This window comes from Macaca thibetana, chromosome 2 (assembly GCF_024542745.1).
Source record: "Macaca thibetana thibetana isolate TM-01 chromosome 2, ASM2454274v1, whole genome shotgun sequence".
Lineage (NCBI taxonomy): Eukaryota > Metazoa > Chordata > Mammalia > Primates > Cercopithecidae > Macaca > Macaca thibetana.
The window spans coordinates 8,957,835-8,972,828 of record NC_065579.1 but is presented as its reverse complement, the minus strand read 5'-3'; the positions used below and the strand labels follow the sequence as shown (position 1 = coordinate 8,972,828).

Here is a 14,994-nt window from a genome sequence, read left to right as displayed (position 1 = left end):
TCCACCCGCCTCAGCCTCCCAAAGTGCTGGGATTATAGGCATGAGCCACCGCACCTGGCCAAAGACCCAGTCTTCTTACCCTGACAACTTAACTTGTTTGTAATTGTCTCCTTCACGTCCAGTGCTTCCTTATTTTCCTATAGTCTCAAAATTGCTCATATTGAGTATATTTAAGAATGCATAGTTGGCTTTGAGACAGAGGTTTTCTTCTGATAACTGACCGGATCCCTAGGCAGGCTTTTCCACCCATGAATGATGGCAGCCTCCTCAGAGCAATTCTTTTAACTTTGTGTCTATTGGAAATAAGGCAATGTTATGCAATAGCAGGGCTTTAGCTTTGAATATATTTCGTACCTTAGCCCAGAATAGTGAAAAGACCCCTGAATGAGGTCTCAGGAAACCAGGACTCTTGCCAGCTCATCCCTGTCCTGTAGTGATGCTTTGGGAAAGTTCTGGTACTTTCTGAGTCTTAGTTTTTTCCATCTACAGAAAGGAAGCACTAGGCTATGGCTTCCAAGAGCCCTTCTAGCTCTGACACCTTATCTGCAATTCCACCGAGAAATAGCTTTTCCATGTTTGTAGAATGTTGTGGTAGGTCCTGAAAGCCCCTTGGAATGATAGGATAGTACTTGGTGTGACCTTTGCAGTAGAGGACTTGTTCTGCTCAGTGGGGCTAATTAGATGCTTCTAAACTAGAGAATTCATACCCCAAGACCGCTTATGGATGTTGTGTGTACCCAGCCAGATGATTGTTACTGGCGTCATGACCGTAGCTGCCTCCACTCTTCACACAGTGACTGAGGTCATGGAATGTCTCAATATAGAGACACTCTAGAGAAGAGATGAGGAAGTCATATTTTTTCTAAATATGGGGAGACATATTCAGAAGATTCAGAAAGAGAAATGATTCAGATTCAGAAAGAAATTCAGAAAGAGAAATAAGCTTGCCCATCGTCGCGTAACATTAAGTGTCAAAATCGAGACTGTATCACAGGACTCCTGGACATCCAGCTCACCTCACTTTTACTCCACTCTGTTACCTGCCAGGATTTCTTTCATGTGACTACAAGTTACTATTAAAAAAAAGTATTTCTGGTCATAAAGGCACCTGCAGTCTCCACGACTGTTCTAATGGTGTTTGACAAAAAAGAAGATGATAGTCTTTCATAGCACTCTGATACGAACGGCTCTGCTGGATGGCCTGAGAAACCCCACCCTTGGAGAGATAACTTAGCTTTAGATTAATCTTCCTAGTTTTCACCTCTGGAGCTCAGGAAAGAAGGTTGGTTGAACTTGTATATTTGGAAGTGTACAACATCTCTGAGAAAGGTCCTTGTTATACTCAGATTGACTGGTTATTTAGAAATAGGGTCGCTCGTGAATTTCATGCTCAAACTTAATCTGAGGTTTCCCTAAGGTCGAAGAATATAATGTGTACTTATTAAGCAAGCTCTCTTGGCAGATTTTCATCCCCTTTGGATAAAAGCAAAATTGCACCCAGCACATAAATTGACATATGAAGCAGTAAATAATTCCATTGTGCAAGTTGTTTTAATGGACTCAATCCAGAATGCTCTATTAACCAGCACACATAGAATATTCATTGAGTTTAGAGTTTATTGTCAGGCCAGAAAAATAAGTGCTGGGGGATAATAAATGCCAGCATGCCAGCTGAGAAGGAGAGGGAGAAAGAAAATTTTAGAGGTATATTTATCTTCTATTTTTCTATTCTTCTCAATATTTTTATTTCCTCTGTTTTTTTTCCCCCTATATTCTTTTTTTGTTTGTTTGTTTGGTTTCTTTTTTTTTTTTTTTTCTTCTTGGGCAAAGGATTAAGTACAAAAAGAAAGGAGGGTATCAGTTTTCAAATATAATCATCAAAAATCTGAGAACTAGCCAGCAGAACATTTCAGGGACTTTTCTTACTTTCCTTTTGTGAGAAAAGTTAAGGTATTAACCAATTGGGGAGTGGAGTGTTATATGCATTTGTATGAAATTGTGCTTATACAATCTCCACATGGATAAACATTCAGAAACCATAACAGCATTCCCGAAGGAATCCTTCCTTAATACAGGAAGTGGCAGTTTTGTGAAGGCACCACAATTAAGCTCTGGTTTTTCATTCCAGAAATCCCAGGATTTAATTTTTAGACAAAATGAGACATCTGTGATGTTCCATAGGCAACTTAGTTTCCAAGCTTGTCGAATGCAAGGTACCTGAGTTTGGCTTAACCTCCGGGCATCTCTTTGCATTCAGAGATATCTAAAACCACAAATCATAAATTCTGATGGACACATGTGAAAGAGGCCTCAGAAACACGGTTTTGTTATTCAGTGTGGCTGCAACTCCTCTGCCATGAGTCCTCTCCCTGTTGTCTCAAGCTTACTTTCTCTTGCTCTGCACTTAGGTTCACTAAATGACCAGGCCTGGGTTATGCGAGTGACTTCCTCCCACATCTTGTGGATTAAGACTGTGAACTTAACAGGAAGGGGCAGGCACAGTCTTTCTACAAGCTTTGACATGTTTGTTGCTGCAATTTCACTGAATGGAATGTGTGCAGAGAATAGAGGACAATGAGATTCAGAATCTGAAGTCACAGAACATTTTGAGTTGGTCATCATCTCCCTCAAAAATCATGTATGTTCTACCATGCGAGAAGCCCCATGTCTTTTCTTAGTCAGTTCTTGCTTTTGTGGAAACTGTTATTGTCATGGCATCTCCTTTCTTCTAGAAACTGTCTCCCATCTGAACTGTTCCGTTACTGTTCACCTCTTTGATACCTCGTCTCTTTCTCTCTTAATTCTTACCATCAGAATCTTGGCATGACGTCAATATCCATATTTCCAGCTCTGGCCACTGTTCTGAGTATCAGACTCACATTTCCAAGTAGGTGTTTCCCACATAGAATTCCTCCAAACACCTGGAATTTCCTATGTTTAAAACCAAATTCACCTTTTTCTTCTCACCCCCTAAAATCCTTTGAACAGTTTAACTAGCTGGGAGTTAAGCCACTTAGCAGCAATATGAAGGCGGACTGATGTATTACATTCCATTTTTTATCTTTTTTTTTTTTTGGAAATGGAAATGACTAATCTAATGGAAAACCCCTTTCTTGTAGGAGACAAGGAGAAGGCCTTAGGATCTACTGGGGGAGTCCAGAGGAGCAGTCCCTACTGTCCCGCTGGAACCCATGGTCTACTGAAGTTCCTTATGCTACTTTCACTGAGCACCCTATGAAATACACCAGTGAGAAATTCCTGGAAATTTGCAAGGTAGGAGGCATCTTGGGTATTACTCTTAGATTAGCTTTGTTGCTGGAGTTATGTGCTTCTAGAGACATGTACTCCTAAACAAAACATAAAATAAAATAAAATAAAATGAAATAAAATAAAATAAAATAAAATAAAACCAGCAATTTATATAGACAAAAACAGTAATAGGTTTATAGATTTTTTTAGTAAAAAGTCAGTCTGTTTTTATATGTAAATATACATTATATTTATATATAACATGCTGCTTTCACCTTACTAATTGCATGCATTACCTACAGGGTGTATATACTTTCCCACATATAATCACATTCTAATTATTTTATTCAGGGAAGTGTGGAATAGTATAAAGCATAATTCGATGTGGTTCAATGTGTGGTCATGCTTGATTAAGTCACTTCTCTTTCTGAGCCTTGGTAGTCTCACCTCTAAAATGAGGATAATGAGCGCTGCCTTTCCTCCTAACCTCACTGGACCATTATAAGGTTAAATAGAATGATGTGTGTATAAATACTCCATGAAGTGTAAAGTTATTCAGAATTTCTTTGTCTTTAAATTTCATCTAATCAAGCAGATTTTAGACTCATTTCTAAAGGGAACAGTTTTCTATTATTCTCTCACCTCCCCCGGGTATCTTAAGCAGTACTGAGGCATTCTAGGTAGTCAAGAAGTAAAACAGTTGGAGCTGAAAATGTAGTGAAAGATCAAACTTTGTATTTTCAATAAAACCAAATATACACATGAGTGCACTTATAGACCTAGAAATTCCTACCTTCTCTGTCCTTTTTATGTTTGCTTTTATATTATATCATTCATTTCAGAATATGACAATTCTTTATTTGCTATGAATTCAAAACTTGGCAATCTGCATCTAAAGACTTTCTGTGGTTGATGGCATATATTATGTTTCTTGCATTAAACATACCTATTCATGCAAGTGTAAATATATATGTATGTGTGTGAAAGTATTTTAAATTGATAGGTCCTGGGGATTTTAAAAAGAATTTGAGGCGACATATATTTGATTACAGTCTAGATGGAGTCTTCATTCCCCCCTAATACATAGATGAAATGACCTTGAATCACATTATTCTCCCATGGAAAGTCAATGTTCCTCTCAAGAATTATGCAAATGTCCTCAGGGATTTATAATGTCCTAGTTTCCCTCAGGCTTCAAGCTGTTATTGACACTAAACCAGCTTGGCATATGGATCACGTTGCCACTCTGTGGAACACTCCTATGTCACAGTTTCTCAACCCAAGCATCAACATCAGCCCCTAGCCTGACTCTTTACCACTGAAAGCCAAAAAACCAAACAATCAATAAGAACAACCTAACACCTACTTGAAGGCAAGAATATGAGAATAGACTCATCGAGGGCTTCAGGGAGATAGAGTGGGAATTTCCATCCTGCTCTTGCCCCGAACTTCAAACGCAATGTCAGACTTCTCTGTTTCTAGAAGTTCTTATTAATAACAACACATTAATACATTGTTCCATAATCTTCAAAGTCTGTTTCAAAAATTATTGTTAACAATGCAGAACACATTATGTTTCTTTTTAAAAACATCTGTTAATCCAAGTTAAAGAGCTTGATAACCTATTTTCCCAAAGACATTTTCCTGCTTTAAAGGTCATCTGGTTCCGACCATTAAAATAATATATATTTTTGAATTAATAGTAATTGTACTTTATTGTAAATCAAAATAAATACTAACTGCCTCAGTTGGTACATCCATCATTTCCTGGGCCAAGTCTTCTCTTATTCCTCATACCTGGTGCATTAGATGGTCATTCCCTGAATGCCCTTTGCGGGAAGAAGTTCAGCGTGAGGAATTAAAGAACAAGCTCTATAAACTGCAGATAAATAACACTGTCACATTCTGACGTCTGTTTGTGCTTTATCTTATTCTGCTATATATAAATACAATCAAATAATGCAAAAAGAAAGATGAAAAGTAAAATATCAAAGAGGGTATTATTTTCCAAATACCCATGAATGGAATTAGTATACTAGAGCATTGGGTTTTGCCCCAGCCTTCCCAGTAGCAAAGGCTGAATAGGAAATTGATGTTCATGTAGCTCTTGCTGGATGGAAGTAAGAATAGCAGGTGGGACGCACGTGCACACACACATGAACGTGATAGACAGTTAGTTGGTTGGTTGACTTTTAGCCAATCAAACTACTTTGTGGATCTGTTAAGTGTATTTCCTTTAAGGTTTTTCTCCTTAAATTATTATTCCAAAGTTTTTTTATCTTTTTTTTTCCTTTAGCAATAGTCTGGCACTTTCATTTGCCAAGCCATTTCTTATTCAAAGGCCACCCAAAGTCCCAGCTCTCTAGGAAAACAAATGATTTCCATCTGGAATGTGAGAGGATGAGTGCTTTGATCCAGGTTTTTGTGTCTTAGTTTCTCTTTTGTTGTTGGTTTTTATGTCACAAAATTGTTTGTGTTTAGGACATTTTCCAAGATTGGCTTTGATTAAGACCCAGTCATATTAATGTAAAAGAATAAATAAGAAGAAAGATAATTTGGGGGATCTAGAATATTTTTATGTGAATATTTTGGCAAAAACATGAGATTTTAAAAGGGTTTAATAAACTGGTTTTTCCATCTCTCTGATGAATGAATTAGTTAAAAAGTAGAATATGGGGAAAATGCATAACTAATCAAATACCTGAAGCAATTTAATTCAGTTTAAGAAAACTATTGTCTCACGGGGAGGGAATAACGTAGAGCTGAGTTATACAATCAAAACTTTCAAATTATTTACAATCTAATGGAACAAATTATTATTTTAAAATACATGAAAATATTCAAACTTATTCTTACCCAGAGTCATTTTTTTCTACTGTATCTAGAATCTCTTTATTCAAGAGATTTTTCTAACACCAACAAAGTGCAGGTATTATGACTGTTGTTGAGGATACAAACAGAAATGAGACAAGGTTCCTGCCTTTGGGGAAGGCGGTGCTTAACAGAGGAGGCACATAAAAATGCAAATATTTTCAAGAGTTCTAATTAACTGAAACTGAAATTTGGATCAAGCAAAAAGGAAAGGAGGTAATTAAAAGTATACAGAAGGTTCTTAGATAAAGAGTAATTTGGTTTAATTGGAGTTTAATGTTACATAGTCCCCACTATAGTTATAATGGCTTAGCTAACAGATATAAGAGCCTACACTAAGTTAGGAGCAGTAGGAAGGGAGAGAAGATGAGGAGATTTTGAGTTATTCATGAAGTAACTGATAGGATATTGAAGACAATGAAGAAGTCAAAGATGACAAGATTTCAGGATTGGGTAGATGGTGATTCCATTAATTTGATTGCAGAAAACTGGAAAAAGTAGGTTTGGGGACTCAGCTTATGACACGTTGAGTTTGAAACATGTTGCTTTTCTATAGAACTTGGCGTCAGGTTGGTTGTCAAGCAGTTAGAAATTTAGGTCTGAAGCTTAGTAGAGAAAGCTGCACTGGTGATATAGGTTTGAGATTACACAACACTGGGCCAAAGCTGAGTAGTCATGGGACTGGTGGTTCAGGAAGGTACCCAAAGAAAGAGCATTAATGGACATAATCACATTCAAATTCAAATTTACTCTATGTCTAAGTCTGTTAGCATTCATTGATTAAATTGCTGTAAAGTTTATACAATGCTATGTCAAAATATACTATTCCCATCTCACTAACTCTATACCACTTCCACATCTGGCAAATATGGTGGTCAAGTGGCCTCTTCCCAGACAGTCTTGCTTACCTCCCTGCTTCACCAAATGTTTCCAATCTGTTCATGTACATACTTTGTGTTACTCATATAAAACAATTGTGAAAATATAAAATAAAATAGTAGCTTTTTGGCACTGCTTTTAATATTATGAGACATAAAAAGTATCTAGTGTACTATTACATAATTGTACTTTATATCTATTGATTACAGTTTGAATAATATTTTCATGTAATTCAACTAATAAAACCCCTGTAAGATAAGGATAGGCGTCTTTGTTTTAAAAATGAGAACAGTTGAGCCATGTGTGGTGGTGGCCTATGCCAGTAATCCCAGTGACTCAGGAGGCTAAGGTGGGAGGATTGCTTGAGGTCAGAAGTTCAAGACCAGCCTAGGCAACATAGTAAGACCATGTCTTTAAAAAAATTTAATAAAATAAATTAACGAGACATCGTGGCAAGTACCTGTGTTCCCATTCCAGTTACCTATAATCCCAGCTCCTTGGAAGGCTAAGGCAGGAGGATTGCTTAAGCCCAGGAGTTCAAGTCTGCAGTGCAAGTCTGCAGTGAACTATGATTATACCATTGCACTCCAACCTGGATGACAGAGCAAGATTTTGTCTCTTTAAAGAAAATGAGGACACTTATTCAGAGGGAATAAGTGACTGAGGTCATATAGTAATAGTTCTATGTCATACCCAATTTCCTAATATTCAGGGAAATGGGTATAAGCCTGAAAGAAGTGTGTGTGTGTGTGTGTGTGTGTGTGTCTGTATATGTGTGTGTGTGAGAGAGAGAGAGAGAAAGTGAGTGAGAGAGAAAGAGAGAGACTGTGTGTATTTTGTATTAATTGATGTGATATGGTATAATATTATATCTCACAACCTGGCTCAATTATCCTCAATTATTTCATCTACTTTGTATTTGCAACTTGTAGCCTTATCTCTTCTTTTTTAACCATCGCTTTGCTGGGTTCCTGGAGTGAGTACTCCTGGGAGGGACTAGTACTGAACCCAGAACTGATGAATAGCAATGAACGCATTATGAGTGCTCTGTAACCATAATGATCTACAGACCAACCCTTTGTACTCTTTTCTTGTATTTCTATCCATCTTTTCAAGTGGATCATGCAAATGTACCAATGTTTTAGCAATCAAATTTAACTTTATATTCTTAGCCCTTTGTTTGCCTTTTACATCAATTCAACAAATCTTCATTGAGTACCTACCTGGCAGTGACTATTGCATGATGGGGAATGTTCTGGATTACAAAGAAGACTAAAACTGATTTTGCCCTACAGATACTTACGGCATAGTGGGAGGAGGCAGGAAAGACTTTCACAAATTATAATTTAAAGTGCTAAGATTGTAAATAGGGGGATTCACAGGGTGTTACAGGAGCCCAAAAGTGGGAACAGATAAGTCCAAAAGTTACAAGTCTGATGACATTTGATATGAAACTCAAGGTATGGGTGATTTAAACATCAAAGAAGGTGGGAAAAGACATTTTAAGTAGAGGAAGCATGTTTAAAAGCTGCAAATTACAAAGGTATACATAATGTTCTCCGATAAAGACTAATTCAGTTTAGCTAAGTTTAAAGTGCACTTGTGTGTGTGCACATATTGCATGTGTTCAGAGAGGAGGGTTGGGGGATGGGATAGGATGAGGATGGAAATTACGATGGGTAGAAACCTCTCCCGTGTAAGAAAAAAGAAGCTACTGCCTCTTCTTATTTCTCTCTACACACTTGAATTTATAGTCACAGGGTCTCTGTAAGTATAATTCCAGAAAAAATGTGCAAGGATGATATATACAGTCTGTCCAGCAGTGTGACTTCTCAAGTGATTTCAAGTACTGGGTATTGGACGGGTCTCCTCTATGACAGGAGACTTCCTTCCACACACAGGGAGGCTGAAACCTGTAGCCTGCAGGCTCGGAAAACCAGCTCAACTGAGGAATGTGGGCCTACAGGCATGAAACCTGGTCTCTTTACCCAGTGTAAACAGGAAGCAAGTGGTGGTTGTAATAAGGAAAACTGAGACTCTAGGCAATGAACTGTTGGCAGGCAGCACCTAAAGCAAACCTGTGGACCAGGCACTCAGCTGGTAAATAATTGGTGGAAAGTCAAGAATAATACCGCGTTCCCCCTGCCCCCACCACGCACACTGCTGTAACTGCTATACTTTATCCTAACCAACACACAACCCCTGTGTAACTGGAGTTGTTAAAATCTGACCCTCTGTATTTGGTACTGAAATAAAAGAGAGAGCCAGAGGTGGGTGCATAAAAGCTTTTAGGGAAAAGTATGTGGCTGGTGGTATTCATATCAGATGACACAGCGTTCCTGTCACATAGATTTAGTTCAGGTGCTTGAAATGCTCAAGAGCCAGCTCGGGGACTTGGCCTTTTGTCTGCCTCTCCTTCAATGCACTGCTTGTCACCCTGCTTGTCTCTCTGTAACCATCCCCTCCCCTGGCTTTGAAGGGGATCCTAGAAATGACTGGAAATGAAGTCCATCTGACTCCAGTGAAATGCCAAATCCACTGAGTATGAAATAGTGCCAACTTTTACTTTCTAGCACTTTGATTTTGAGTTCCACAGAGGATTCTCAAGAAATGAAGTTTATGATGAAGCCTGAGGAAGCATTCGCTAATCCAACTGGACAAGATTTACTGATCTATGAAAAGGGATCCTGATAATCCAGAGTGTTACAATAGAATTGTTGAGATGAATTATACTTTGATTTTTAAGAGATCGTGGTTTGATAAGGATGATGAGGATGATGTCAGTGATGATTAAGCAGTTATTACTTATTGATTCCTGGCAACAAGCTTCCTTTATGGCCTTTGCAATATAACTCCAAATTTCAGGCTCATCTCATTCTGCTTTCCTAATCCTTTATATAATATATGAGCACACAAGTGCATGTGTGTGCACACCTCTATTCACAGCGTGTATACAAACCCTTTATTTCACTTAATCTTTTCAACTACCTGATAAATTTGATGCTATTAATATTCTTATTTTATGGCAAAGGAACTATAAAATTCAGCAAAGTTAATAACTTGCCTGAAGTCACACAGCTGTGTGAGTACCATCATTCCAACTTAAGACCAGCTCGGCCTGATCCTATACTTCCTTTAGCTCAGTGGTTCTCAAGACAGGGTGATTTTGCCCATGGGGGACATTTAACAATGTCCCAGTGAGATATTACTGGTTGTCACATCTGGGGTGGAAGCCTGTCTGGTATCTGTTGGGTGAAGGATAGGGAGGCTGATTAACATCCTAACATGCAGGAGACATTCTCTCCCATAGCAAAAAATTGTCTGGCCTAAAATAGCAATAGTCCCAAGGTGAAGAAACGTTGTTTTAGCTGTACAGACAGCCACATTTGTGACTCTACTGCATAGAAAACCAGATGAGAGATTTGAGTGGAGGTATAGGTAAAGGAAAAACATAAGAGAAAAAAAGGTTGACTTTTCCCTTGAGTCTGTGGGAAGGCATTGTGGAAGATACAGGATTTAAGCCTGGTTTTGAGAGATTTGTTGGAGAGTGGGCACTATAGATCTTTTTGAATTAAATCATTGATTGCCAGAGCAAAAGTTTCCTAGGCAAGTGATTTTCATTTAAAAAGAAACCTTTTGGAAATAAAATCTTACTTGGAACTCAAATATATAAAACTGATGATAAAAATAGAGCAGCTCCGATGTGATTGAAGAGACTGAAACAAGTTACCTGCTTGACTTTTGACTTTTTGTTGACATCCTCTCCTCAAACCCTCAGGTACCTGTTGTCCCAACATTATTCACAATAGCACTTCCTTTCTTTTCAAAAGAATTTAGATCTGGATGATAAATTATATGTAGTCACCCAATCTATGAGGAGATCTAGTGTTCTAAAGAACATGGTTTAAAAATTAATGAATGTAATATTGTCTCCATTTTGCAAGTGAGGAACAAGAATTCTTCCCTAAATATCAGAATTTTAAAACTAAATTTTCTAAAAATTAGAATTTTATAATCCTGCTCATAACAGCAACGTTATAAAGAGAGAACTTCAGGAGTTAAGTCAGGAGACCTGTGTCAGGCCTTGAGCCAAAGCTAAGCCATTGTATCCCCTGTGACCTGCACATACACATCCAGATGGCCAGTTCCTGACTTAACTGATGACATTCCACCACAAAAGAAGTGAAAATGGTCTGTTCCTGCCTTAACTGATGACATTACCTTGTGAAATTCCTTTTCCTGGCTCATCCTGGCTCAAAAGCTCCTCTACTGAGCACCTTGTGACCCCCGCCCCTATCCCCCAGAGAACAACCTGTTACAGATCCCTGTAACATTTAGATCCTCAGTTTACCTACCAGATCCCCTCTACTTTGCCCACAATGCCTAGTATCTTATCCAGTAAGAATTTCCTGAATTTAATTCCTACTCTTTGTCCCATAACCTATCGCGTTTAGGCTATTAGCTTCCCTTTATGAATATCATTCTTGACTTTTGGGTCTGCGATGATTATTATGAAAAATTTACATACACGGACTTTTTATCTGATTTTTTTTCATGATCCCAGATTCTACATCCAGTTTCCTACTGAAAGTCTCTAAGAGGATTCCTGGTAAGATAACTCAAACCACATGTCTGCAACAAAATCCTCCATCCCTGTATCTTACTATTTCCAATCTGTACCTCTCCTAGGCTTTCTCAACTCAGCAATAACATCACCATCTACCCAGTTGATCAGGCCAAAAATCTGGGTGTCATTTTTTATCCTTCTCTTCTCTTCATCCCTAAATTCAGTCACACCAACAAATTCTTTGGCTCAACCCCACTGCCCCCAAAATCCCTAATTTAACCAGTTCTGATGGTCTCCACTGCTACGCTGTCCAAGCCACCATCATATCTTGTCTGGACTCCCAAAGTGAATTCCAAACTCATCTTGCCTTCCTGCTTCCATTCTTAGCCCTAACAGCATTCTATGTTCGACTCCACACAGTAGCTAGGATTATTATTATTTTCAAAATAACATTATACAACATTGAACTCCTTCTTAAAATCACAGCAACCCAAAGCTCTTAATGTGGCCCTGAAGACTCTTCATGCCTAGTGCTTCAACCTCTTTCCTTTGATCCCTGGACTTCTGTCTAACAGGTCTTTTCTGTGTCCCTTGAAGAAGCTAAATTCATGCCTCCCTTACAGCTTTTGCAGGTGCTGCGTTTTCTGCTTGGAATTTCTTCTTCCCATAGCTAGTTCTTTTTCATTATGTGGGTCTCAGTTGAAGTTTTACCTTCCCAGAAAGACCTGCCCTGAATACAGTAAGTGAAGTAACTCTAACTTTCCTCACTTTTTATCCCTTTGCCACATTTTATTTTCCTTCTAGAATTTATCACCCTCCAAATTTTTATTAACATTTTTTGTCTGCAATCACGAGAATGTGAGCTCCGTGACAGCGGGTTTTTTCGCCTGTCTGTTCAACTTAAAATGTCTCTGGAACGTGTTGTAGGCGCTTCATCGATATTTCTTAAGTAATTTCAGATGCCTTTTCATATATCAGTGACAAAGAGAGTTAGTTTACAGTACTAATACAGACGCAAATTATTTGTATACTAACAAAATCTTAAATCAGCTAAAACTAACATGGTACTTGGTAGACTTACACGGATGATAAACAAACTGAAAAATCACATATTATTTCTGACATTAAGAAGCAAAATTGGGCCTGAGGAAAGTTAGTCTTAATAGAGTTAAGCACAGTTATTAACTGTATTAACTTAATAGAGATACATTTAACCATTTCTGTTTAAGAAGTAAGAATAACTGCAGCCCCAGGACAGAAGTCAACTTCTGTGAAGACTGGCTGGGGAGGTGAGTATCTCTCAACTTAATCTACAGTAACTAACTTTGTGCCTTCTTTTTTTCTTCTTCAGTTGTCTGGGTTCATGTCTAAGCTTGTTCCAGCTATCCAGAATGCCCACAAGAATTCAACTGGATCTGGAAGCAGAAAGAAACTGATGGTGTTAACCGAACCCATTTTGATTGAGACCTACACAGGGCTGATGTCATTCATTGGAAACCGCAACAAACTTGGCTATTCCCTCGCCCGTGGGAGTATAGGTTTTTGAGAGTCTTTTTGGTACCATCAGTATATCATCCAAAGATATGCCACTTGAAAATTTCATTTTGGCCCACCCTATTTTTAGACTGAACCAATTATTTTTAAGTAATACTTTATGATTTTGAATATTTAGTATTTCCGAAAATTTAAAAGCTTGATTGGATTGATTTAGACCTCATACAGAATAACCAAATTTTCTTAAAACTAGAAAATAAATTCTGCTGAGCCTATCAAGTACTGTTATCAAATGAGTGCCTGATCATCAACTTAGGAAAGAAGACTCTTTAGGTCCTGTTGCTTAAGCTCTCTAAATGTAGGCATTTTTTTTTTTTTTTTTTTGAAGTCTTGGTCTTCAGCCCTCTTATCCTGATTTATTCTCTCATTGGGGGTCTCACTGTCTCTAGTATTTTAGCTACCACTTTATAAGGATGACTTCCAAATGTACATTCCCATTCCCAGTATTTATTCCAAGATTCAGTTTTGCATTTCTGTCTGCTAATCATCTAAATATCAGTGTCCCAGTGGCCTCTTACATTGAGCATCATCAAAATCCTGGATTTCTCTGTGGTATTTATATGGTCCCAGTTATCCATTCCTGAAGTCCATCAATTTTGATTTCTCTAGATTCCTTGCCAATGACATCCTATATACGATCCCATCTCTATATGGCTGCATTGTATTCCAATGCCCAAATGTCAAACGGGAAGCTCATTCTTTTATCAAAATTGTTCATCTATTCTTCCTTTCCATGCTTAGAGCTGTATTATTAGATCAGGTTTTTAATTCTGCTCAACAAATTATTACCACAGCCTATTAAATGGAATCCCTACTCCAAGGCTAACTGTTTCAATCTATCCTACATTTGGTTTCTAGCTCATTTACTTTTGCCATCTTTTGTTCAAATATATTTTCTTAATAGCAGATCTTTTTCTTCTAATGAAATCTTTTGTAGAAGCAGTATATACAAAGCAGATAAAAGTAGGATCACTATGGTTGGAATGAAGATGAGAATGCCACAGGCATCTTTCTTTGTAGGCCTCAGAGGTGCTCCATATGGAATGTCCATGGATCGGTTTTGAAGACCATGTTTCCAAAAACACTGTCCTAACACTCTATTCTCATTGCTCTTTTCCCTCTTATTTCCTCTTTGTCCCTTCCCGACTTAGATCTAATTTTCAACAACCCAGGAAATTATCTCATATGTTTGCATCTCTCAAGTTTCTTTTCTTTTTTATTTCAGAATCTTATTTTATCTAAATTTATTTAGGAAAAAAAGCTTTGAATGTTGACTACATAGACATTACTACAATAAGCTTTTTGCCTTTCTCAAGACTCAAAATTGACACATCTTGGTTTATATTTAAGTAGAAAATTCCAGCCAACTTTTTTTTTGACTTTTATGTGAAGTTGAAAAGCTTGCTTTTCAAAGAAGATTTGTCCTCTGATATATTTATAAACATCAATTTAGTGCAGACATTCAACCCCAAACCTTGAATAACTCTCATTTTATTTTGTCTTTGTTTACTTCCATTAATATTTTTTTATTTCCCTCTCTTCCGCCTTTACAGCACCCACTTTTTCTTCCCCCCATGATGGCAAATATTGTTATAGTCCCCAAGGCAGGGAACTTCTATTCAGACTGTAAAAGGAAATGTTGAAATCCATAGCTGTCCTGTCAACAGTAGTGGAATGAAAAGTCGTTGGATTGTTTTGGCACTGGTTCTGAAGCAGGCATAATTGGCAAATTATTATAATACTGCTGCCCGAAAATCCCCATTTGCCTCAAGATAGTGGCATTTATTGGCAGAAGCCTCTGAAATGTCCAACACATTCTTTTGAGTTACCATTTAAGGATCAGCCTGACAATCGACTTCTCTCTGCACATTTGT

At 37.8% G+C, this 14,994-nt stretch overlaps 1 protein-coding gene across 8 annotated transcripts in view; it reads left to right on the top strand.

Moving 5' to 3' along the window:
- Nucleotides 1-13,339, top strand: part of TPRG1 (tumor protein p63 regulated 1) — a 219,753-nt gene extending 206,414 nt beyond the window's left edge. For all 8 annotated transcript variants that reach the window (XM_050776422.1, XM_050776426.1, XM_050776436.1 and 5 more), the window contains 2 exons: nt 3,120-3,273; nt 12,918-13,339. In XM_050776422.1, the coding sequence (XP_050632379.1) occupies nt 3,120-3,273; nt 12,918-13,112 (349 nt within the window). In that variant the 3' untranslated portion in view covers nt 13,113-13,339. The remainder of the gene's footprint in view (nt 1-3,119; nt 3,274-12,917) is intronic.
- Nucleotides 13,340-14,994: the final 1,655 nt, after the last annotated feature.